Below are 25,852 nucleotides of genomic sequence, written 5' to 3'. Positions count from 1 at the left end.
ATCTTCTGCTTCTTTCTCTGCTTCACATCTTCTTTGTCTTCCTCTTCTTCTGTGAGATGTGCCTGGCGGCTGGAGGCCACCGTCTTCTTCCTCTTCATCATCTTCTTTCTCATCTTTTTCTTTCTCTCCTTTCCTTTCTTCTTCTTCTTTTTCTCCTCCTTCCTCTTCTTCTTTTTCTTTCTCCTACATCTTCTGTTTTCTCTTTTGGCTTCTTTTTCTTCGTCTTCTTTCTCTTCTTCTTCATCTTCTTCTGGTTCTTCTTTATCTTCGTCTTTGTCTTGTTCTTCTTCCTTCTCTTCGTCTGTGACTCTTCTTTATCTTCTTCTCCTCCTCATCCTCCTTCAGCTTTTTCTTCTTTATTTTCTTCTTTGTCTTCATCTCTTCTACATCTTTTTCTCTTTATCTTCTTGTCCTCCTACATCTTCATCTTTCTTCTACTTTTTTGCCGCCTTCTTCGTCCTTTTTCTTCATCTTCTTCCTCTTCTTCTTTTGTTCTTCTTTGTCTTCCTCTTCATTTTCTTCTCCATCTTCTTCCTCTTCTTGTTTCTCTTCATTCTTTTCTTCTTCATCTTTGTCTTCTTTCTCTTTGTTCTTTTCTTCTTTGTCTTCTTCTTTCTCTTCTCCTTTATCTTCTTCGTGCTCTTTTTCTTTCTCTTCTTCTTCATCTTCTTCTACTTCTTTCTCTTCATTCTTTTCTTCTTCATCTTTGTCTTCTTTCTCTTTGTTCTTTTCTTCGTCTTCTTCTTTCTCTTCTCCTTTATCATCTTCGTGTTCTTGTTCTTTCTCTTCTTCTTCATCTTCTTCTACTTCTTTCTCTTCATTCTTTTCTTCTTCTTCATCTTCTTTGTCTTCTTTCTCTTCGTTCTTTTCTTCTTTGTCTTCTTTGTCTTGTTCATCTTCTTCTGGTTCTTGTTCTTCATCTTTGTCTTCTTCGTTTTCTTGTTCTTTCTCTTCCTCATCTTCTGCATCTCCTTCTTTGTCTTCTTCTTCTTCGTGGATCTTTAACCTCCTAAGTTCTTTTTTTTGTGTGTCTCCACAGAGAAGCGTCAGGACAATGGCAGAGTGTACTTCGTCAACCACAACACCAGGACGACTCAGTGGGACGATCCTCGGACCCAAGGGTGAGACAGACGTGGAGAAACGTCTTGTTGGTTGAGTGTGTGCATGAGTCGGGCTGCTCGTCAGACGTCGCTTTCTTTGGGTGTTTGCTCAGGATGGAGGATGAACGACTCACTGGATTTTAACGTTCTTAGGTTCCAAATAGACCAAACAATCATCTCCTGCATCTGAAGGTTGGTTTGAAATCTCCACAGACTCCTAAACAACCAGATAAACGTGGAGATCTTTAGGGGTTTTTTTTGCATCACCTCTTCTTTCTTTGGCATTCCAACCCTTCCAGAGCTTTTAGAAGTAATTCCACTCTCCCCTCACTCATGCCAGTTGAACTTCAAAGTGAAAATCACACATTTCAGGTTTGGAATCTTCAATTTTTTATCTTCTCAACACTTCCAGCCACTCTAAAGGTGCTTTCACATCCTTTTTCTAACCGTCTGGGTGGAAAAAAGTAGATTTTAAAGCAAAGACGATGTCTCAAAACGACATTTGTCCACTTCTAATCCATCAGTCGTGTTCAAAATCTCCTTTAACCCTCCGAACTCCAAATAGTTTTGTTGCTCCGGTCTCATTTTTATTCTCTGTAGGTTAATTTTTCACTGTAATATAAAATCCTGCAGCTCCACAAAGGAGAGAGAACTCCTCAGAAACGTTTACTGAGCAGCAGGAAGGACAGAAATCTGAAAAAAACAACAGAAAAAGATGAATTTGATTATTTATTTCACAAAAAATGAGGAAGAACATGGAATTCACATGTACAAAAACAATGTGGCTCCTTATATTATAGATATTTTGCTACTTAATTTTTTTTTTATTTGACTCCATATTTGTCTTCTGTCTGTTTTCCAGAAAGTCACTGCTGGTCATAGCTCCGTCGCTAATGGTTTCACTTTTTCACTGTGCCCTGCAGAATTTTTAGTTTTGTTTTTTTTACAGAATCTAATCAGAGCAAACAGCTTATTTTCGCCATTTTTTCCCAAATTGAGACATGTAGAAAATAATTATTTTTATGAAATATCACAATTTTATTTTCCTAATGAAAATTTTCCTGGTTAATTTGGCAGAAAGTTGAAAAAAAGGTGTCATTTTTTTTCCGAAAAGCTTTAGCATTTTTAGTGAAAAAACTGTTAGTCGCAATTAAGGCAATCGTGGCGTCACATTTGTGCCAAGGAATGTAGAATTTTTTATTTTTACAGAACCTGGTTCCAACAAAGACTTAATTTTTAGTAATTTTTCAAATTGAGACACAGAGTAAAATGATTTTGAGCTTGGATTTGGTTAATTTTCCAACAAATCCAACGATTCTTTCAGTTTTTACAGTTGATGATAAATGGTGTCATTTTTTTCCAAAAGTTTTTAACATTTTTTTGTCAAGACACTGTTGGTCACAGGTGATTCATTGTTGACTTTACATTTGGACTGAGGAGTGCAGAATTTTTTGTTTTTTGCAAAATATAGTTAGTTTAAACCGCTTATTTTTGTTGATATTTCAAATTAAGACACGTAGAAAAAGTTATTTTCATGTAATATCACGATTTTAAACTCAGATTTGGTTCATTCTGCTGACAAAACTTCATGTGAAGTTTGAAAACTTTCATCAGAAAGTTGAATATCTGACAAATTGAGACACGTAGAATAAAACGATTTGATAAAATGTCATGCTTTTGAGCTTAGACTTGATTCATTTTCCAGACAGAACGCAGAAGTTTAGTTTATCAGTAAGTAGAAAATACAACAATTCTTTTAGTTTTTACAGTTTCTATCTTACAAATGGTGTCATTTTTAGGATCTTTTTTCTAAAACTTTTCAAACCTGTCACCAGGTTTTGGGGCAAACTGATGATTTTCCACTCAGATGATTTGAAAAATCTTAAAAAATACCCTGTAGAGCAGCAGCTAAATGTGGAGAAAACAGTTCATTCTGCAGAAAAACAGACACGAGAGGCACAAACTGCACAGATTGAATCCTGAACAATGACATTTCCAGCCTGGAGAGGAGCTAAACTCGGCCGAGGCTGGACTCTGTTAGCGGCTTTAGCTCCACAGGTTGGCGGGGGGAGGTTTGTTAGTCTCATCCCCAGGACGGGGCCCTCCGGCTGGGACCGTGCTCACTGCCCTCTCCCCTGTTGCAGGATGATCAAGGAGCACCCCCTGCCCCCGGGCTGGGAGATGAAGTACACCGCCGAGGGAGTCCGATATTTTGTGGACCACAACTCGCGCACCACCACCTTTAAAGACCCCCGACCCGGGTTTGAGTCAGGGTAAATATTCCTCCCAGAGCTGCTCTCTGTAGACTCCAATCATCACTCAGATCTCTTTTTAATTCACACAAATAAATGGGGAACAGAAAGCCTCCAAACTGAAGCTTGATCTAAACATCTCGACCTGTCCCCCCCCCACTTCCTGTCATTTCTGTGCCTGGTTTTGACATTTCGATCACTCGGCTCTTCCCCTCAGCCTGTGGATGTCTGAATCTTTGCCTTGAAGTCGGCAGAATGTGCAGATGTGCAGCTCCAGACAGATGTGCAGCTCCAGAGCCGCTGCAGGCTGCGCTGGCATTGTGGGTGTTTGTGCCGTTTTTGTGCGTTAACGCTCGGCATGCGAGTGTGTGTTTGCTGCTGTAGACGCCTCCGTGTGTGTGTGTGTGTGTGTGTGTGTGTGTGTGTGTGTGTGTGTGTGTGTGTGTGTGTGTGTGTGTGTGTGTGTGTGTGTGTGTGTGTGTGTGTGAAGCTTTTCATGCTGATATTTGCACGTATTTTTAGGATCCTGAAAAGATCCTCGCTGGTTTTCAGCAGGAGTATTTCCGCGGTCGGTGCTCCATTTCCTAACCGAGATGTGACTAGCAGCTAGAGGCCTCCGTCTCCTTGTTCTTCTTCTTCTACTACTTCTTCATCTTTTACCTGTTCTTCTTCCTCCTCTTTGTCTTCTTTCTCGCCTTTGTTTTCGTCTTTTTTCTCTTTTACTTGTTCTTCTTCTTTCTCTTCTTCTTCTACTTTGTCTTCGTTTTTTTTCTGTTTTTTTCATCTCCCTCTATCTTTTACTTGTTCTTTCTATTCACCGTCGTCTTCTTCTTTGTCCTCTCCTTTTTGTTCTTTTCTTCTTCTTTGCCCTCTTCTTCTTCCTCTTCTTTGTTTTCTTCCTCTTCTCTTTTGTCTTTTTGGTCTTTCTTCTTCATCCTCTTGTTCTTCTTTTCTTCATTGTCTTCTTCGTCTTCTTTTTCTTCATCTTCTTTCTCTTCTTTTCTCCTTCTATCTCTTCTTTTTTCCCTTCATCTCCTTCTTCCTCTTCTTCTACACCTTCTTTTTCTTCTTCTTTCTCTTCTTTATCTTGTTCTTCTTTCTATTCTTTGTCTTCTTCTTTGTCCTCTCCTTCTTCTTTCTCTTTTCTTTTTCGTCTTCTTTTCTTCATCAACTTCTTTCTCTTTGTCTTCTTCATCCTCTTGTTCTTCTTTTCCTTCATTGTCTTCTTCTTCGTCTTCTTTTTCTTCTTCTTCTTTCTCTTCTTTTCTCCTTCTTCTATCTCTTCTTCGTCTTCTTCTTCGTCTTGTCCTTCTTTCTCTTCTTTTTGTCTTCGTCTTCTTTCTCTTCATCTTCGTTTTCTTCTTTCTATTTTGTTCTTTGTCCTCTCCTCCTTCTTCGTCTTTCTCTTCTTTTCTTTTCTTTTTCTTTATTTTCTTTTTGGTCTTTCTCCTTCCTCCTCTTCGTCGTCTTCTCCCTCTTCTCCTGCCGTCATCTCATTCTCTGTGTCTCTCTGTGCTGCTGACGATGCAGATCTCCAGAGTGTTCGTTGGGCTGGTGGAGCTTATACTAACACAGCTGCAGGCCCAGACGCTCCGATCCGTTATTTAGAGCAGGACGGCTGGTGTGAATTTAATATTTACACTGGACGGCAGACTGGAACCTCAGGCCGTCTTAACCCTCTGAACCCCAGCTGTCACCAGCTTCTGAGCATTTTTTTTTTCATTTTTCCTTTCTAGAAGGCGAGAAAGAACTCTGAAATGTCTTCTGTGTAGCCTGACACACTTATAATACCATAAACTGCATAAAAGTAGGAAAAAATCAAGTAGAATATCTTGAAAAGTTAAAAAAAAAACAGTGAAAATGTCTCTTAAAACACTTTATTTAAGATTTAATGTGAGCTTTTCAGACAAGTTTGGGAAATTTTTGCTCATCCTCTGAACACAGTGAAGTTTCTGGCTGTTTTTTTTTCCTTTTTTGGTCTATTTTTTTGTCACTGTAAACTCATTTTTCACTGCAACATAAAGTCCTGCACCTCTATAGAAACAGCACAGCCATGTTTCCAAGTTGGAATCTTGTAAATCATGACAAAAAAGAGAATAATTAACTCTGCACATCGTCCGTAGAAAGATGTTTCACCATGCTGGATTTATCTCCAACAACTTACTCCTCTGTTCACTGTTTCTGAGCCATGCTGGCTTTATTTTATTCATCCAACATATTCTAAAGTTGTCCAAAATCATTTGAAACGCATCTCAAATCACTTAAAATTTCTCTGAAGTAACACAAAATGTCCAAGCTGACTAAAGAATTGTCCAGAATAACTTGAAAACTGTTCTATATTAATGTAAAGTAGCTTACGACTTGCTCCTCTGTTCACTGTTTCTGAGCCATGCTGCATTCATTTTATTCATCCAGTAGCTTTGATTTTCCTCTGTCTCTCTTAAAACATCTCAGTTTTAGTGTTTTTTGTAATTTTGTCTAGTTTGTGTTGGTTTGTTTCACGTTTTTGTCATCCTGTGTCTGATTTTTTTTTCTCAGTTTGTGTCTTTTTTTGTCATTTTGTCTTCCTTTTCGATCATTTTGCATCAAATTTTTGTTGTTTTGTGTCTTATTTTTGTCATGTTGTGGTGGTTTTGTCTCCCCATACTGTAGATATTTAACTTTTTCCATGTTTCTAGACTTTATCCTCACCGCTCTGTTCATCATCTGTAGAAAGCTGAATCATCTTTCTTCTCTTTGGAAACACTGCCTGCAGTTCAACCTGAAAACTCTCTGAATTTTTCTCATGTGATTGTTGGTCACAGCGGAGTCAGTGTTGGCTTCTTAGTTGCACTGAACAACGTAGATTTTTTTTATTTTTTACAGAATCTGATTAGAGCAAACACTTCATTTTTGCCGATTTTTCAAATGAAGACGTTTAAAATAAAATTATTTTGACGAAAGATCTTGATTTTAAGCGTAGATTTGATTAATGCTCCTGACAGGACACACATGAGTAGTTCAAGAACAGTTAGAAAGTTCTATATCTGACTTTTTTTGTTTTTTTTTCCTGATACAAGGGTTAATTTTGTAGATTTTTGGTCAGTCGGTTTTAAGGTTCCGAGGGTTTATATTTGACTCGTGAAATACCACTTCTGTGTCAATTCCGTTGTTTGTTTCAGATCATTAATCTCATGTCAGGATTGTTTGTTTTTTGTTTGTTTTTTTAAAATATTCTGTATTTTCTGTGTGTGCAGGTCTCGACAGGGCGGATCACCGGGCGCTTACGATCGCAGCTTCAGGTGGAAATATCACCAGTTCCGTTTCCTGTGTCATGTAAGTGTTGAACAGATAAAACTCTCCTTTTACCTCGACTCGAACTGTGTGTTGTTGTGAGTTACTGCAGTTTACAAGAACAAAATGATGGAACAACCCTTAGTGTCGTGGCCCAAGCCCAAACAGGTCGACATTCGTTAGCTGCTTTTCAAATTGTCACTATTGTCTAATATATAAATTGTACATTTGAAGTAAGAATCGTAACTTTATGACGCCACAATTGTACAGTTTTATTCCTACCTTCATGGAAAACTTTTCTGTTCCTGTTTGCTGATAATCTTGGGGGGGGGGGGTTTAGACAGTAATATCCAAGTCATAGTGTGTCCACATGAACAAAAAAAGCAAACAACCAATAAAAAGTCAGATTTAGGAATGAAAAACCAAATCTTTGGTATCTAAAGTACTAACTGATCAGGTTCTCTCCATTAACGCTCTCTTGAAATCTCATTATTAGCAGAAAACCATGTCTAACCAATGCGTTCTAGGTTTCACAAATGCTTCTTTTACAACAATACAAATTCTACGAGTAGCTGCAGCTTTATACTGTTGTGTGAATGCGCGCTGCTAGCTGGAATGTTTTTTCATACTTGAACCTGTGGAAGAATTACGATGTTTTCCTACTTGTTGACCTCTAACTTGTCAATGTTGTTGGTTTTTCTGCAGTCCAACGCCTTGCCGAGCCACGTGAAGATCTCTGTGTCCAGACAGACGCTGTTTGAAGACTCATTTCAGCAGGTCTGTACACGTACTACTCTTCCCTCATTCAGTTGAATCATGAATATTCACAGATAAGCTGCTTTATGGACGATTCTTTGGGGTCTTTGAGGCGCTCTTTATCGGGTCCTTTCCCTCAAACCGATCACAGTAGCTCCACCTCGAGAAGATGACTTCCTGTTGGTGGATGTAAAGTACTACAACCAAAGATCTAGGGATCTTGTTTTGGAGTGACAGGAAGTGACAGCTTGAGATGAACAAACTAATTGTAGCAGCATCTGCAGTAATGTCGATGTTGTACCGGATCATCATGGTACAGACTGAGATGATCCAGAAGGCAAAACCCTTTGATTTACTAGTCGGTCTGGGTTCTAACCCTCAGCTGTGGCCATGAAATCTGGAGAATGACCAAAACAAAAAGATACAGACAGCAGAAATTAGTCTTTTTCTGTAGGGAGGCTCGACTTAGTCTTAGAGATATAAGGGTAGGAACTCGGACATCCGGATAGTTGCTGTTCTTTTTCATTGGAAGGAACCAGCTGAGGTGGTTGAACATCTAAATTAATTCATCGATAGTCAGCAATTAACCATCAGTGGATGTTTTTCTAGATGCTAGTAAAGCTAGTTTTTATCACAGACACAGGACTTTTGCTGTAAAAATAACTTGGTAACAAAGACCACTTAGCTGTAGTACCACTGTCTGAGTAGACTCCATTAACCACCACAGTAGTCTTTGTCATGGTGCCCTGTTACTAGCTAAACTCCCAAAGTGCTCCCTCCCAAGTAGCCATCTCCTCTGGTCTCTACAGTGTTAAAAAAAAATATAAGCCGCCACCTGGTGGAACAACCAACAAACTATAGTTAATCTGCAATACATTTTCAGACGTGCACGACCTTCTTCTTTTTTAATTGGTTGAATTATCAACGGCAGTGAATTGGTTGATCAGATAAGGAGGAGGTTTTCCAGGCAACTAGGAGGAAATAGTTGGGTAGGACAGAACTTTCTAGAGGGATTTTGTATCTCATCTGGCCTGGGAACACCATCTTCCAGGAAGAACTATAAAAAGCTGTTGTAGAAAGACATCTGGAAGGAAAATTGTGTGTACCTAAATAAAGTAGATCAAAGACAGTGAGGGTTGAAATAAAGAAATAAGACATAAATAAGAAATAACAGGACATTTAAACCACAAATAAAACAAATAAGTAAAACAGAGGCTGAAAAGAGTGATAATATGAAGAATTAAATCTGCTTTTTGGTCCTCAGGGTGACTTTAGCATCAGTTTGAAACTTTCAAACAACTACAAGATTCAAAGTCCTCGAAGAGGTGCGAGAATTGAGTTCTGGTTTGTCGTTTGGAATCAAACCTGAAAAAAAGACTTAAAATACAAGTGCAACAATTTTACTTTTAGATACACAAATACGCGTGAATACATTCAGGACTGACTCCCACACAAACCCAAAAATATCAGCTCACTCAAGGTCACTTAACTCTACTTTTGCTTACAGTTTTCTTACTTCCTGTCTTTCTTTTCCATCTCTAATAAACATGAGTGATATCTTCTGTCTTCAGATCATGAATGTGAAGCCATACGATCTCCGTCGTCGCCTCTACATCATCATGAGAGGAGAAGAAGGGCTGGACTATGGAGGCATCGCCAGGTGAGAAAACCAGAAGCAAAGCACCTTTCTGAAGCTTCTTCTCACAATCTGTCATTTTGTGTTTGTTTTTGTTCTCATTTTATTTAATTTAAATGTTGGTGATGGTGTGTTTTGTCTGTTTCTGCTTCCTCCTCTGGATCCGACATTTACTTGAATGTGGATATTTTCTGGGTTTTTGGTCTTCTGTGAAACTGAATGTCTTTGGGTTGTGGATAAATCATGACACATTTCACATTTTTTCTGACATCGATAAGTCCAGAAAAGAATGGAAACATTAATCGACGATGGAAATAAACATTAGTTGATGAAAATAAAGCAAAAAAATTGGCAGATTTTCAGACAACCTCTGATTACTAGATGATTTCTTAGCAAAGTTTAAAATCCCATTTGGACAGTAATATTCTACAGCATATTAAGTTGACGTTAGAAGATATCTCCTTGTCAGCGTAGACCAAAGAACTAATCGATTAACTGAGAAAGTAATCGACTGATTAAGCAACGATGAAGAAATATGTTATCTGCAGACCAATTTCTTACATATTTTTATTTTGTCTGAAGGTACATTAGTGTGGTAAAGACATTAAAACTCATTTCCATGCCTCAGGATAACATTAGCTGTTGTATTCCCCGAATTATGTATCTTTAGCAGAGGTCTAATGTCAAAAAATGACAAAAAGGCATTTTGTTTTACTGATGTTTTCCTGCAAACATGAAAATCAGTGAGGACAATGTTGTAATTCGCAATTTGACCCGATGGCGGCAGTGTTGTCCCACAATTCTGATGCCTAAACTCAGACACACTGATACAGAAATTTGTCTTTTTCGCTTATTTTTGCCATAATATGATGCTGCAGCACCTGGGTGGCAGGTTTAGTGCAGAACTGCATATTTTTAAAAGGGTTTTGATGAACAGCTCTGCAAAATGAAGAAGAAGATTAGTTTTTTAGCCACTTGGAAGCAGAACTAGGACATGAAGATGACAAAGACATTCTTAAAAAACATGACAAACATGAAAAATCTCTGGTGGCAATGTTGTCCCAAACTTCAGACACACTGATACAGAAGTTTGTCTGTTTGGCCTTTTTTTTTTTAAATTTTAGAGGGTTTTTAACCAATTTTGAAGCAGAACTAGAGCATGAAGATGACAAAGACGGCCTTTAAAAACAAGACAAAAACATAAAAATTTTAGAGGACAGAAAAACATTCATCCAGGTGGAACAAACACAGGTTCTGACGTCTATAAATGGTTGTAACTTTCCATAAATGCCATAAAACGTCTTTCTGTGTGTTTGTTGTTGTTAATAAACACTAATATTTGGCTTCTAGCGGTGTGTGACGGTGTTGAAGGGTTAAACGTTGCTGTCCTGCCTCCTCACATCACTCCTGTCCTCCATCACATGTATCCCTCCATCCTCCCTCCGTCTTCCTCCTTCTCTGTTGTTATTTTTTCCCGTTGGTGGCGTTTCCATTTTTCCCTGTTGTTTTTTTTCTTTGGTTTTGCATTGTGTCTCTGTCTCCGGTGTCACGTCAGTGGTTTTACCCTATGGTAGGTGACATCATGCTGTTCTACCACAGGGTAGAACCACGGACGGGATGTTGGGAGGTGTCTGCGTCCGTCAGTCCGTCCGTCAGTCCATACACCCCCGTCATGTTCCTTCAGCGGGGCCTTGGGGAGTTCTGGTTCTGGTTCTGCAGCTGGTGGAGGGTCCCTCATCCTGTCTAACATGCATCCTTTGTGTCTTTATTTTTAATTTGCCCTGCTGCTGTATCGATCCTGTGTTCTGTCTCCATGTAATTTTTGTGTCAGATTTGGGTTCAAACTGTATGTTCTAACCCAAGTTCCTCTACAGGGTAGTTTAATAAAATAAAAATAAGATGTGAAAGGTTTTCTGTTCGCTTCAAACTACTTTATTCGTCCTTCTGGGGGCAATTTAATACGGAAAGTCCAGTCTGTAGACGGTCAACAAGGTCCAACGATACAAATGCACATTTTTTATTAACCCTCCGAATGTTTTCTTTTTAAAAAAATCTGCAAAATTGCATCATTAATCAGAGCGAGAAACTGTAAAAACAGAAATAATTGTCATATTTTCAGCTTTTCCACTGTATGAATGCATTGATGTTATTGACAGCAAAAATAATCCAAAAAAAGCTTGTAGTGAATCAAAATCACTTTATTCTACATGTGATTTTTAAAATGCCAAAAATAAAAATTCTGTGATCTATGAAACTGTAAAAACAGAAATAATTGTCATATTTTCAACTTTTCAATGTCTTTGAACACGTGTCATAAATGTGTCATCAGTGTTTTCTAAGGAAAAAATATCCAAAAAAGAGCTTAAGGTTAATCAAAATGACTTTATTCTACATCTGTTATTGAAAAATGAACTAAAAATATAAATTCTATGATCATCGACAAAACTTAACTAATTTGCTTCAATTTTTAATCTTTGATTTTATATATATTTTTTGCATGTGTTGATATATCAAGAAATCACTGAGATTAAATATTCAAATCCCAAAATTTGCAGGCTGGCTTTTTAAAAGAAATCCTCAAAATTACAGCTTTTATTGGAGCAAGACACTGTAAAAAAAACAAAATTTGAAAGCAAAAACAATCCAAAAAAGAATGGTATGCTATCTTTAGAAAATATGTCAAAAATCAACAAAATGACGCCATTTATCAGAGCCAGAAACTGTAAAAACAGAAAAAAACATGACATTTTCAACTTTATTTCACCAACAGTCCTTAATCGAATTATGTGTGACATGAAATTCAATAAATAAAATTATGAAATCAAAGCTAAAATCATTATACTTCATTCTAGAAATTCACAAAAAAATTCTATTTGCTCTGACGAGATTCTGTAAGAAACAAAGAATTCTCCACATCCTGACACGACTAAGAAACCAAAACTGACTCAGCTGTGACCAATACTCACATGACAAAAGGATGAACTGCAGGCAGTGTTTCCACAGACAGTTTGAGAGAAATATCAAAGCTACTGGATCAATAAAATAAAGTCAGCATGGCTCAGAAACAGTGAACAGAGGAGAGAGTTGATGGAGATACATTCAGCATGGAGAAACATCTTTCTATGGAGGATGAACACACTGAAATGTGGCTTAAAACTCGTCCAAAATGACTTAAATTCACCTTAATTATTCAAATCTTGTTTAAAATGGAAGATTTAAAGGCATTTCCAGGTACTTTCAAGTAAATTTGAAGCATTTTGGGCTATTTTTGAACAATTTTTTGACTCATTTTGAACATTTTTTTGTTACTTTGGACCAATTTTGAGTCATTTTGGACCAGTTTCAAATAGTTTCAGACTAAAAATCAAAGCTATTGGATCAATAATTAAATGCAGCATGGCTCAGAAGCAGTGAACAGAGGAGAGAGTTGTTGGAAGATACATTCAGCATGGAGAAACATCTTTCTATGGAGGATGAGCAGAGTGAAATGTGGCTTAAAACTCGTCCAAAATGACTTAAATTCACCTTAATTATTCAAATCTTGTTTAAAATGAAAGATTTAAAGGCATTTCCAGGTACTTTCAAGTAAATTTGAAGCATTTTGGGCTATTTTTGAACATTTTTTTGACTCATTTTGAACGTTTTTTGTTACTTTGGGCCAATGTTGAGTCATTTTGGACCAGTTTCAAATAGTTTCAAACTAAAAATCAAAGCTATTGGATCAATAATTAAATGTAGCATGGCTCAGAAACGGTGAACAGAGGAGAGAGTTGATGGAGATACATTCAGCATGGAGAAACATCTTTCTATGGAGGATGAGCAGAGTAGAGAGAAGTCTGGAGAGGCTGGAAACATGGAGATAGTAAATCGACCATGTTTTTTTCAACTGTTCGTAACACTTGAGGACATTTTTCTTCATTCTCTCATGGTTGTTCTGTTTCCATAGAGGTTCAGGATTTCATATTGTTGTGAAAAATGAGCCAACAGTGGAGAAAAATGTGATTAAAGCACCCACAAACTGATTAAAAATCCACAGGATTCAGTTAAAAGTCAAATTTACATGATATTTCTTTGGTCTGTGCTGCTGTTTGTCCATCAAGCAGACTAAAATGATGGAAAAAAAACATTTGAAAAGCCTCTTTCCACAAATAAATTACTCAAGAAGAGAAATTTCATGCATTTTCTTTCCACCAAATTTTGAGGATCAAACCAATATGTCAGTACTACTACCAATAAAATCAGTTTTAGTCATTTTTAAGAAAGAAAAATCCAAATTCTCTCATTTCAGCCTGTAAAATACAGATATTTTCTGTTTTCTTTCCTCCTGTACAATGGTAAACACCGACATTAGTCACCATTTATTCACATTTCATCGACCAAACAACTAATCAGTTAACCAAGAGGATAAATAAGGGATTCATTGACAAAGAAAATAGTTGTTCAGTTGATTCTCAGAGGGAAAATCTGTTTGAGGATGAAGTAAACCTTTAGAACAGAGCAGGAGTCAAAATAATTGATTTAAATAATCATCTGTTTAAAAAAAACTTCAGTCAGTATTAAAGCTGGAATCTTTGGAATCGACCAAAATTTAAATTAAATACTTTAATAGGAGATGAATAAAATATTCTGAATACTTTTGATCAACTTAAAACAAGGATTCTGTTCCAATGAGTGTTTTTGTTTTGTTGAAAATACTGATTTTCTTTGTTGCTTTGCTGTAAACTGTAACCTTGTGTTGCTGTTTGTCATTATTTGTTGTAAGATGTTGTCTTTACTTATATCCGGACCAAAAATAAGGTGTTCTGTTGTTTGTCAGTCATGAAATTAATTGTATTTTTAATCCAAATGATTGTTCTGACGTGTTTAACTGCGGAATCGTCCAATAATCATCCATGTTGTTGTTACAATGTTGACTATAATCGGTTCCTGATGGTTTGAACATCTCCGTCTGTCCTGTGGCTCTTCAGGGAGTGGTTCTTCCTGCTGTCCCATGAAGTCCTGAACCCCATGTACTGCCTCTTTGAGTATGCCGGTAAGAACAACTACTGTCTGCAGATCAACCCGGCGTCGTCCATCAACCCCGACCACCTCACCTACTTCCGCTTCATCGGACGCTTCATCGCCATGGTGAGACGCTTCTTCTGCTCTCAGACTTTGCTGCTTCCTGGTTTAGTTAATTTTTTGAAGAAAATTCAGCCTCAGACACATTTTAGTGACATTAAAAAGCAATTTGTTGAGTCTTAGTTGGTCATTTATTAAGCCAACGGTAGCAGGTATAAAACTAAAACACCACAGAAGTGTTTCTTCTACAACTCGTCTCATTTTTGATGGATTTTATTGAAGCTCTGAACTTGTAACCTCCATGTTTACTTCTTCCTGGTATTAGCATGTAAGCGAACTTATCTAGCTGAAGGTCCGACTAAATGGATGTTGGTTAAAGTCTTAAAAAGTCTTAAGGGTTTATTCTCCTCCTCTTTTGTTTGGGTTAGAAAAACAGCAGTAACCTGAAAAAGTGAAGTTTTGCTGCAGTTTTGAATCATATATTAAGAATATGTTCACAACATTTCCTGTCTAACGGAGAAATTCTTGCATATTAGATGATTAGATGATAAAATTTTATTGTCCAGTAATTGTTGAAGATAGACGAATCTAAAGAAGGTGAAAAAGCTTCGTTTAGTCATCAGTGACAGGACCTCAGGAGTCTTGCTGTTACATGATGTGTCCATCAAATCTGGTTTATTGCAGCTGTAGGATCAAAACAACTTGTAAACGCTTTTTGATTCACCTGATGCTCGTTTTATTTTCTGATTCCACCATTTATAGCGTTGATTTGACCAATTTTTTTCACTTTGGAAGCTCCATGTACCATCGACGTTGATTTGACCGACGTACACAAAGTTCTGCAAGAACCACATACTGCTAGCAAATCGTTTATTTAATCCTTTATTATAAAATGTACAGAAAATAAGAGCTTTCATTCTCTGTACATATATATATATATATTACCAAAATATACATAACAACATAAAAATGTAGCTCGGTAATGACCAACACTAATATAGGAGTAACACGCTAGAAACACAATAATAACATAGTAAAAATCAATAATAACACAGTAGTAATTTAGTACTGCATAGTAATAAAAACTAACCAGCAATGAAATAATAATCAGGTAAAACAGTAATAATTTAGTAATAACATAAGAATAAAATGTCAGAAAATGAACCATAACAGTAAAAATCCAGTAGTAATCTAGTAATAACATGACAATAAAACACAATAAACTCACCATAAAAAGATAGTGATAATCAAGAACTATCACAGTAATAAAAACTAACCAGTAATAAATTGATAATCAGGTAAAACATAGTAATAATTTAGTAATAACATAAGAATAAAATGTCAGGAAACGAACCATAATAACAGTATAAATCAGTAATAATTTAGTAATAACATGACAATAAAACGTAGGAAAACAAACCACAATAATATAGAGGTAATAATAACATAGTAATAATCTAGTAATAACATGACAATAAACACAATTAAACTAACCATAGTAACTTGGCAATAGTTGAGAACTAATACAGCAATACAAACTAACCAGTAATAAAGCAATAATTTGGTAAAACATAGTAATAATCCCATAATAACATGACAATAAAGCTTAAGAAAATAAACCGTAGTAGCAATAAAATAATTCAGTAATAACATAATAATACAATTGTATGAAAGCTATCGTAATAGTAATAATTCAGTAATAAAACAGTCATAACGCACAAAAATTATTACAACTGAAATACCACCAACCAACACGTTAAAAAACTAAATAATACACTTGATTTAAAATCAAACGTTAAATAGCTCCAACAAAACAATATTTTTGTAAAAAATCAACGTTTAGAATACATCACTACTAACCGAATCAGCTTTTTTAAATTAAATAAATACTTTCTGAAAATCTCTTATATTATTAATGTACACTTTTTTTAATCTGGCTTTTTCCCTGAATGAACTGTTTTGTTTTCTGATAATTTATTTTTGTCTTTTATTATCAAAAGTACAACATTTTTCCACCATATTAACAATCATAAGAATACATTTCTATACTTGACCAGGGGCACAATTAAACGAAACTTTACCAAAATGCCAAAACCTCGTGACACGAGTGAGAGCTGGGTGAAGCTGGACGACTGTTTTCTAGTTTTAAAGATGTTCCCAGCCCTGCAGATTTCCTCCTCCATGCCCAGTTTGCGTTGTAACGCCTCGTTCTCTGGGATGAACTCCAAGAAGCTGTAGGTCTGAACCTCCACCCTCCATGACTTCACTGCTCCACCCAGCCAACACCCAGCAGCAGCAGCAGCAGCTCTCTATATTTAGCCCTGAAGTCACTCCGCTGACTGTAAAGATGCTCCAGCTGCTGCTCCTTTCCTTACCTTTCCCTCTCGGTTTCCGCCCTGGGCTGTGTTTAATCCGTCCGTCTGGCTGATGGAGGTTCAGGATGCAGCCGGACAGAACGGACGGTGACTCAGTGAGCCGGTAGGCGTCTGTGTTGTCGTTGGCTCGTCCAGCGCTCGGCCCTCTGTGGCTTTTTTACATTAAACAGCTCCGTCTGGATGAGGCTCAAACTCGCCCAGGGAAGATTATGACTCGGTTTCAGGCTGTTTGCACACATTTCTGTCCACGGTTTAACCCTCTCTAGCTCACTCTTTCTTTCTTTACTCACTGCGGTTTTCATTTTTCTCTGCAATCTAAAGTCCTGCAGCTCTGTAGAAACAAGAAAGAGAGAGAGTGAAGGAATGTCTTCTGTCGGTGTGACACAGTTAGAATGACACAAAGAGACAAAACTGGCACGAAAAGATGCAAAAATGATGCCAAATATTGCACAAATGTCACAAAAAGATAAAAAAAAATTACACAAATGATGCAGAAATGACACAGAAAGATGCGAGTATGTCAGGTAAAAGATGCAAAAATGTCACTATACTATGAAAAATGTCATGAAAAGATGCATAAATATCACAAAATGATGCCAAAATGTTACAAAAAGATGCAAAAATGCCACTTAAAGATGCAAAAATGTCACTAAAATATTCAAAAATGTCACTGTACTATGAAAAATGTCATGAAAAGATGCATAAATATCACAAAATGATGCAATATATGTTACAAAAAGATGCAAAAATGTCACTAAAAGATTCAAATATAATCCAAAAATGATGCAAAAATGACCTTCAAAGATGCAGAAATGTCACTAAAAGATGCAAAAATGTCACAAGTACAAACCTGCCATAGAAAATGCAAAAATGACCCAAAAGGATGCAAAAATGTCACCAAAAGATGCAAAAATGTCACTAAAAGATGCAAAATTGTCACTAAAAGATGAAAAAATGTTGCAAAAAATGCAAAAATAATACAAAAAAGATGCAAAAATGACCTTCAAAGACACAGAAATTTCACTAAAAGATGCAAAATTGTCACTAAAAGATGCAAAAATGTCACTTAAAGATGGAAAAAAATTACCCCAATTGATGAGAAAATACATAAAAGATGCAAAAGTGACACAAAATGTTGCAAAGATGTCACTATAAGATGCAAAAATGATACAAAAAGATGCAAAAATGTCATTAAAGATGGAAAATTGTTACTGAAAGATGTAGAAATGTCACTTAAACGTGTCCACAGGTTTTAGACTCCACTATAGATATGAGGTTTGATCAAACAATTCTGATTCTGCACCTTTAAAAATCAAAAACTCAGAATTTTTGCCATAGGACTGTTGGACATATCTGAATCGGTCACGGCTTCACAACTGTATTGTCTAATGTCTGGTTAGTATTTGTGTTTTTACAGTTTCTGGTTGATAAATAGTGTCATTCTGGTCATTTTTTTAAAAGATAACATGCATTACAAATCCAACAAAAGGTTAAAATATTCCCTGATAGAAGAAGAAATCTTGATTTTACTGACTGTACTCCCATTTGGACAGGATTTATTTCTGTGAGTGCTTGTATTCCAGTGCAGAACGCATGCAGTAATTGCAGCTAGTTGGAGTTTTCTAGCTAGCTTGTAAATGCTGTAATTTTGAGGATTTAAAAACAACTTTCAATCTCGCTGTGAGATTTTGGGGTTCAGACGGTTCGTCCTTGATGTTTCTACCATAAAAATAATGGCATAAAAGACGTAATTTTGAACAGCAGCAGCTTTATGAGGCTGAATAGCAAACCAATTTTCAGTCTTTTTGTCCTCCTCTTATAAGTGATTCCAGAAATAAAGCCCCATTCATGTTTCCTGTAAAAGCGACTGGCTGTTAACTGGTTTCTAACACCTGACTGGGCACCAGCGGTCCTCCACTGAATCATGTCTGAGCCCAAAATATTCCCAATTTGTGGAGCGTTAATTTGAACCAGGTGTCACCAGAATCCATGAAATAACTGTTTAATATCGGAGCTGACTAGTCGCTGTGGATCTGAGAGAGTCTAACATGATGAATCCTTCTTTAGGCTTTATACCACGGGAAGTTCATCGACACCGGCTTCACGCTGCCCTTCTACAAGAGGATGTTGGACAAGAAACCAACCCTGAAGGACCTGGAGTCCATCGATCCGGAGTTCTATAACTCCATCATGTGGGTCAAGTAAGTAATGCAGCACATCTTTCATACATATTTCAGTCTGCGCGAATGGGCACAATTTATTACTGGACCGTGGACCAGTAAACAGTAATTTTTTACTGGACCGAAACAGTTTTTACTGGACCGAATATTTTATGCATACCATACCATGGATTATGGTATGTAATACCATAATCCATGGTATGTAATTCCATGGATTATGGTATGTAATACCATAATCCATGGAATAATCTACCATACTCTCATAGCAACAGCCAAATCTAGCTCAGCATCCACTCTCTCTCATTGTACACCTGGTAAATTACCATCTACATGCACTGTCACCGTCACTACACCCTCCCACACCATTCTACCATACCACCATCCACTTTTACCATTGAATTACTCACCATACACGTCCAATTTGACCAGAAAAACAGCTCTCAGCTTCGTTTTGGCTACTTTCACACGCTCCTGCAGAAACTTGAATTTGTACTCAGGGATGGGAATTTTCCGCGGATCCGCGGATTTCATTTCAAGTTTGAACACTTTATTGTCGCTGATACTCGCGCGAGATGATAACGACGTTAACGATAGCTTGCTAACGACGTTAACAAGCTGTCGTTCCATTGTAAACGGCCCAGCAATTGGAAGTCGCTGCGCCGCCGCCGCTGCACACATTGCATTATCCCTTGGTGATTCTCGGCGACTTTAGGGTGATTTACAGGAAAAAAATTACACCGGACATGAGACCGGTAATGTAGTAAGTTTTACCGGACTTTTGGTACACAAATCGGATTTGACCGATGGTCCGACGTCATTGGCGCACACTGATATTTATACTTTAAACTTACATTAGCACAAAATAAAGACACTTTTCAGGCCTAGTTTCTTGTTCATAGGTTAGTTTTGTAACTGAAAGAATCAATAATGAGTTTAGTGGCTTTTAGTTGCTCTTAGTGATCTTAATTTTTCAGCTTTTTACTAACAAATGTTTAGGTTTTTTTGATAGAACTTGTCAAATCTGCTCAATCAGTTATTAAAGTTCAAGAAAAATTTACCTTCTGAATACATCATCACAAACACACCATTCAAAAAAGGTGAAGCACGGTGGTGGCAGCATCATGATATGAAGCATGGTGGTGGCAGTGTCATGATGTGAAGCATGGTGGTGGCAGCATCATGACGTGAAGCATGGTGGTGGCAGCATCTTGATGTGAAGCATGGTGGTGGAAGCATCATGATGTGAAGCACGGTGGTGGAAGCATCATGATGTGAAGCATGGTGGTGGCAGCATCGTGATGTGAAGCATGGTGGTGGAAGCATCATGATGTGAAGCACGGTGGTGGCAGTATCATGATGTGAAGCATGGTGGTGGCAGTATCATGATGTGAAGCATGGTGGTGGCAGCATCATGATGAAAATTTCTGTTTTAATAATTTCTGAGAGATTGTGTTTAATAACACACTGAAGGTTAAAGTAGAATCTGTACTCTTTAAAAACACTCTTTTGCTGAAATCTGTTTTTTTTTTAGAGAGCACAACCTGGAGGAGTATGGCGTGGATCGGTTAGTTTTGTAACTTAAAGAATCACGATAATGAATTTCGTGACTTTTAGTTGCTATTAGTGGTCTTAATTTCGTGACTTTTAGTTGCTATTAGTGGTCTTAATTTTTTCATTTTTTTACGAATCAGTATTTAGTTTTTTGGTACAACTTGTCAAATCAGCTTAATCAGTTATTAAAGTTCAAGAAAAATTAACCTTCTGAACACATCAACACAAACGCACCATTTGAAAAAGATGAAGCATGGTGGTGGCACCATCATTGCATGAAGCATGGTGGTGGCAGCATCATGATATGAAGCATGGTGGTGGCACCATCATTGCATGAAGCATGGTGGTGGCACCATCATTGCATGAAGCATGGTGGTGGCACCATCATTGCATGAAGCATGGTGGTGGCACCATCATTGCATGAAGCATGGTGGTGGCAGCATCATGATGTGAAGCATGGTTCTGGCACCATCATTGCATGAAGCATGGTGGTGGCAGCATCATGATGTGAAATATCGTTCTGGCACCATTATTGCATGAAGCATGGTGGTGGCAGCATCATTGCATGAAGCACGGTGGTGGCAGCATCATGATGTGAAATATCGTTCTGGCACCATTATTGCATGAAGCATGGTGGTGGCACCATCATTGCATGAAGCATGGTGGTGGCACCATCATTGCATGAAGCATGGTGGTGGCAGCATCATGATGGAAGCATGGTGGTGGCAGCATCATGATGAAAATTTCTGTTTTTTATCTTTCATAAACTCTGAGAGATTGTGTTTAATAACACACTGAAGTTTAAAGTAGAATCTGTTCTCTTTTGAGGTTTTTGTTGCTGTACTTTGTGTTTTTCAGAGAGAACAACCTGGAGGAGTGTGGCGTGGAACTCTACTTTGCACAGGACATGGAGATTCTGGGGAAAGTTTCCACCCACCAGCTGAAGGACGACGGAGAGAACGTGTTGGTGACCGAAGAGAACAAGGAAGAATACATCGGGTTAGTTAGCAGAAGAAGCACTGAGAGCTACGGGGATAAATAAAGCTGCAAGTTTAGCAACGGCCTGTAACTTCCTGTTGCCAGAAGATGGCGCTTTGACTGTGACTCAGTGTTGGGACGTGGATGTCTTCAGACCGGGACTCCAGTAAATGAAATTTGGTCCAGATTTAATCACATGCAGCTGAGATATAAACACTTCAGTAGTCATGGCAAGACATTGACATTCGCCACACCGCTACAGACAGGATGTTTGATGACAACTCACCATTTTCTCCATGAATCATCATCAGCGTCTTAAGGCTAGTGTCACCACATTTGAGGCTAATATGGTCAACTGGCTATCAATAGTCCATCAAAGTGGGAAACATGACATTTCCTGTTCCCAGCAAGTGGCGCTATGACTATGAATGGATATTGGCAGTTAGATGTCATGAGGGCAGGACTCTGATCAAACATGTAAAGTTTGAGGCAAATTGGAGCATGTACAGGGTAGTTAGAGAGCACTTCCTGTTTCATGGCGAAGCATCAAAGTTCAGGGGGCCACCATGGCAACACCGCAACAACTTTTCATCATTAAGGCCTGTTTTATATTCTGGTGAAATGTGAGATCTCTTGGAGTTACCCCCTAGGAAGAGTTCTCACAGTTAATTCGAAATGGTGGACTTCCTGTTGAGTTGAGAGTATGAATCTAAGAGGCTTTTTTGGTCCTGCCCATAGTAGACGTTACAGGTATTGCAGGGAACGCCATGCAGCCATTTTGCCACGCACAATTCACATAAAATATCAAATTTGTTACCAGTTCTGAAGCGTTTGCAAACTTTCTTGAGTTTTTGAGCGTGTTTAGGCCTCGAATATGGGATTCTTTTGGCCGAAAAAATTCACCTTGGCTTGGGCCCTAATAGAAATGTCAGAGGTGGAAGTTAAACTCCCGTTGTTTCCCTGCAGCCTGCTGACCGACTGGAGATTCACCCGCGGAGTCGAGGAACAAACCAAAGCTTTCCTGGACGGATTCAACGAGGTGGTTCCTCTGGAGTGGCTGAGATACTTCGACGAGAAGGAGCTGGAGGTGAGGATCTACTTTGTGAACGTCTTCTTCTGGCCTCTGATCAGTCAGTCAGACACAAATATGGAGAATAAAGCATTTTTTAAAAAAATGGTTCATTCATTCATAACTAATACGTTATTTCTCTGCTGTGTTTTCAGTTGATGCTCTGCGGGATGCAGGAGATCGATTTGGCCGACTGGCAGAAGAACACCATCTACAGACATTACACTAAGAACAGCAAACAGATCCACTGGTTCTGGCAGGTAGGAAATCACCTGGAAACTCAGACACACAAACACTCCCCTGTTATAACAGGTTAACTAATGCTGATGTTCCTGCAGGTGGTGAAGGAGATGGACAACGAGAAGAGAATCCGTCTGCTGCAGTTTGTAACAGGAACCTGCCGGCTGCCGGTCGGAGGATTCGCTGAGCTCATCGGTACAGAAAGGATACATTTATCTACATGTATCTAAGTATATCAAAGTGTAGTTTGATATAAGGAGGAGGTAAAAGGAGCCGTTCAGGCAGCAGAGTTTGTACAGTACTAAGAAAATCAAATGTTTTTGAAGAATAAAGAAAGATTAATCATGTTCTGGTCAACCTCCAAAATACATCTATGAACCAGTAAAGGTTCAGAATGTGATCTTTTAAATATCAAACAGTAGAAAAACTAGAAGGATTTACTGCTGTGGAAACAGACATCGTGATGATGAAAAATTCCAGCTGATGTTTGATCTTCTGTCTCCTACAGGAAGTAACGGTCCCCAGAAGTTCTGTATAGACAAAGTGGGGAAAGAGACTTGGCTTCCAAGAAGCCACACATGGTGAAGAAAACTACTTCTTCTTCTCCTTCTTCTCATTCCTCTTCTTCATCTTCACTTTCTTGTTGTTATTCTTCTTCTCTTCCTTCTATTTCTTCTCCTTCTCCAGCTTCTTCTTCTTTCTCCTGTTCTTTGTCTCCTTTATCTTCTTTTTTCATCCTTATTTTCCTGCTGCAGCTCCTTCATCTCTTTCTTCTTTTTCTTCTCCTGCCTTCTTCCTCCTTCTCCTTCTTCTTTCTTCTTCTCTTTCTCTCTCCTTCTTTCCAACAACATCCATTAATCTGTTTCCATGTTAAGTTAAGGTTCTAAATCCCTCTGTTCTGTTTCTTCCTCCTGCAGCTTCAACCGTCTGGACCTCCCTCCCTACCGGAGTCTGGAGCAGCTCAGAGAGAAGCTGCTGTTCGCCATCGAGGAGACGGAGGGCTTCGGCCAGGAGTGACGAGGAGGAGGAGCTTCACCCCGATAGTTTCTGTTATTGTTCTTATTTTGTGAACCACAGGGCTGAAATCACCTGCAGCTCCTCACCTGGGGGGAGGGAGGGAGAGAGGGAGAGAGAGGGCGTCATGATGGATCATTTACAGGTGGAGATGATGGAGGAAGTGTGTGTGAGTGTGTGTGTGTGTGAGAGAGAGAGAGAGATTGTGTGTGTGGTTGCTCACGTTAATGCCATTGTGTACATGCATATAAACGGTGTGCGTTTGTTTGACCGGACGGCACATCCACCCCCACACCTCTGCTTAGAACCGCACCAGAACCAGACATGATAGTTTTAATGTCAGCAGCAGCTCACAGCAACCCACAGATGCAGTATAACGACATATCTACAGAGAGAGACGTACGTTTTTAACCCGACAGAGCAGCGAGTGTTATCACCACGCAGAGGACACGCAGATCAGATGTGATTTTATTTTTTATTCCTCTGTTCATTATGAAATTCAGCATTTTTTCTCGTGTACATAACTAAAATAAATAAGATTTCAGTCTTGGTCTGTGTCGGCGTCTTTTATTTTGGTAGCCTCATGTGCAAAGTGTTTATTGGAGGACATTTGGGCTTCAAAATGTTTGGGAAAAATGAACCTTCTATTTTACAATTTTGTGCTCCATATTCATCAATATAGGTAATAAACTATCAAAGGCTTTATTGTCTCAGCTTACAAATCAAGGATACCATTTTTATTCCATGTTTTATTTGTTGTTTGCTAACCCTACTCTGATCACAGTAACAGGGATGCTAATCCACGCTAATGTTAGCTTTTTCTCAGCACCAGAAGCTAGATATTTAGCTAGCTGTTACTGCTGACCAAGAGGACAAACTGACTGATGGAAAACAGTCAAGAAAAAAGTAAAAAGTCTGGACCACTATCCACTATCTCTGAAGCTCGTTCCAAGAAGTCTTAAATTACAAACCAAGACCAACAAGTCTCAAGTCAAGAACAACTACTCAAAAGTCAGAACCAGCAGGTTCCAAGTCAAGACCAACAATACCAAACTATTCTAAGTCCAGAGTCAAGACCACTACCACTGAAGTTTAGTCCAAGAAGTTCCAAATCAAACTGTAAACCAAGACCAGAAAGTCTCAAATGGAGTCCACAGACAAGACAAGCAAGTCCCAAGTTAAGACGAATAAGTCTAAAGTTAACTCCCAAGTCAAGTTCCAAGAAGTACCAAATTAAATCACAAATCAAAACCAGCAATTCTCAAGTCAAGTCTGAAGACGAGACAAGGAAATCCCAGGTCAAGACTAATACATCTCAAGTCAAGACTAACACACCCAAATCAGGACCAGCTAGTTACAAGACGAATCCAGAGTCAAGGCCACTACCTCCAAAAGAATTAGTCTTCTGATAATATGAGGTAGAGTGAGACATTCAATCAAGGCTGACAATGAAAATATGAAAAACAGAAGAGAGGACATAGCTTTGCTCTGCTCATTCCTTAGGAAAAAAGCTATCAGGGTTGTTGTGGTACATCGGTTCCATGCACAATGATTATTATTTAAAATATAATGTTGATTAAAAAAATGTCCCCACAATTACAAGAGACATCAATGAAAAAAAATACCAAAAAACGGAGATTTAAATTTCTTTTTAAATGTTTTATTTTAGATTCAATCCGGTCACATTTTTTTTTCCTGTAGTAATTTTTATTTTTTTTCTTGGTTTCTAAAATCTAAATTTCTGTTTAATTGCTGCACAACGGATTACAGCACTGGGCTTCACTGTTAGATACTGTAACTGGATTTAAAATAATATAGTGTACTTACATCAAATCAAATGAAAATGTACTTTATTAATCTCTAAAATTGAGGTATCCAAGCAGCGCATTACACAATATAACACAGTGAGGTGTAAAAGGCTAGAAGATGTATAAAAAAATATATATGAAAATATTTGGCATTGCCACAGTAATTAACATGAATTCTAACTGTAGTTGCTGGTAAATTAACATTTTTCTTTCTTTTAAAATGTGAATTGCAGACATTTACCATAAATAACCTGCAGGAAAGGTTCCCTCAAGGTTCTCTGAAATTACAGTAGTTACACTATAAAAATGCTGAAAGAAATTTTGATGGAATGTATGTTGCATTGTAATAATAATCATTACTTATGGAGCACTTTTAAAAATCTACACAAAGTAAAATAACTAAATAAAAAAACATTTAAAGAATTAAACTATATTAAAATAATCAAAATAATGGAAAATTTAAAGGCTATAAAACTGAATAAAGCATAAAGTAATACAAAACAAATGTAGTTTAAACTAAAAGAAAAAACTAATAAAGATAAATAAATTAATTAAATGT

At 37.8% G+C, this 25,852-nt stretch overlaps 1 protein-coding gene across 7 annotated transcripts in view; it reads left to right on the top strand.

Annotated features, from left to right (window-relative positions):
• wwp2 (WW domain containing E3 ubiquitin protein ligase 2) overlaps nucleotides 1-24,034 on the top strand; it is a 96,531-nt gene extending 72,497 nt beyond the window's left edge. For 4 of the 7 annotated variants that reach the window (XM_051951800.1, XM_051951795.1, XM_051951797.1 and 1 more), the window contains 14 exons: nucleotides 1,040-1,121; nucleotides 3,245-3,373; nucleotides 6,589-6,667; nucleotides 7,331-7,402; nucleotides 8,953-9,041; nucleotides 13,985-14,144; nucleotides 18,521-18,654; nucleotides 20,165-20,197; nucleotides 21,043-21,183; nucleotides 22,129-22,249; nucleotides 22,387-22,491; nucleotides 22,570-22,666; nucleotides 22,980-23,052; nucleotides 23,389-24,034. In XM_051951800.1, the coding sequence (XP_051807760.1) occupies nucleotides 1,040-1,121; nucleotides 3,245-3,373; nucleotides 6,589-6,667; nucleotides 7,331-7,402; nucleotides 8,953-9,041; nucleotides 13,985-14,144; nucleotides 18,521-18,654; nucleotides 20,165-20,197; nucleotides 21,043-21,183; nucleotides 22,129-22,249; nucleotides 22,387-22,491; nucleotides 22,570-22,666; nucleotides 22,980-23,052; nucleotides 23,389-23,488 (1,415 nt within the window). In that variant the 3' untranslated portion in view covers nucleotides 23,489-24,034. The remainder of the gene's footprint in view (nucleotides 1-1,039; nucleotides 1,122-3,244; nucleotides 3,374-6,588; nucleotides 6,668-7,330; nucleotides 7,403-8,952; nucleotides 9,042-13,984; nucleotides 14,145-18,520; nucleotides 18,655-20,164; nucleotides 20,198-21,042; nucleotides 21,184-22,128; nucleotides 22,250-22,386; nucleotides 22,492-22,569; nucleotides 22,667-22,979; nucleotides 23,053-23,388) is intronic. The other 3 variants (XM_051951801.1, XM_051951798.1, XM_051951799.1) reach the window with 2 other exon arrangements.
• The last annotated feature ends 1,818 nt before the right edge of the window (nucleotides 24,035-25,852 follow it).

This window comes from Acanthochromis polyacanthus, chromosome 8 (genome assembly GCF_021347895.1).
Source record: "Acanthochromis polyacanthus isolate Apoly-LR-REF ecotype Palm Island chromosome 8, KAUST_Apoly_ChrSc, whole genome shotgun sequence".
In the NCBI taxonomy this organism is placed as follows: Eukaryota; Metazoa; Chordata; class Actinopteri; family Pomacentridae; genus Acanthochromis; species Acanthochromis polyacanthus.
This window is presented reverse-complemented; position numbering and strand designations above follow the sequence as displayed.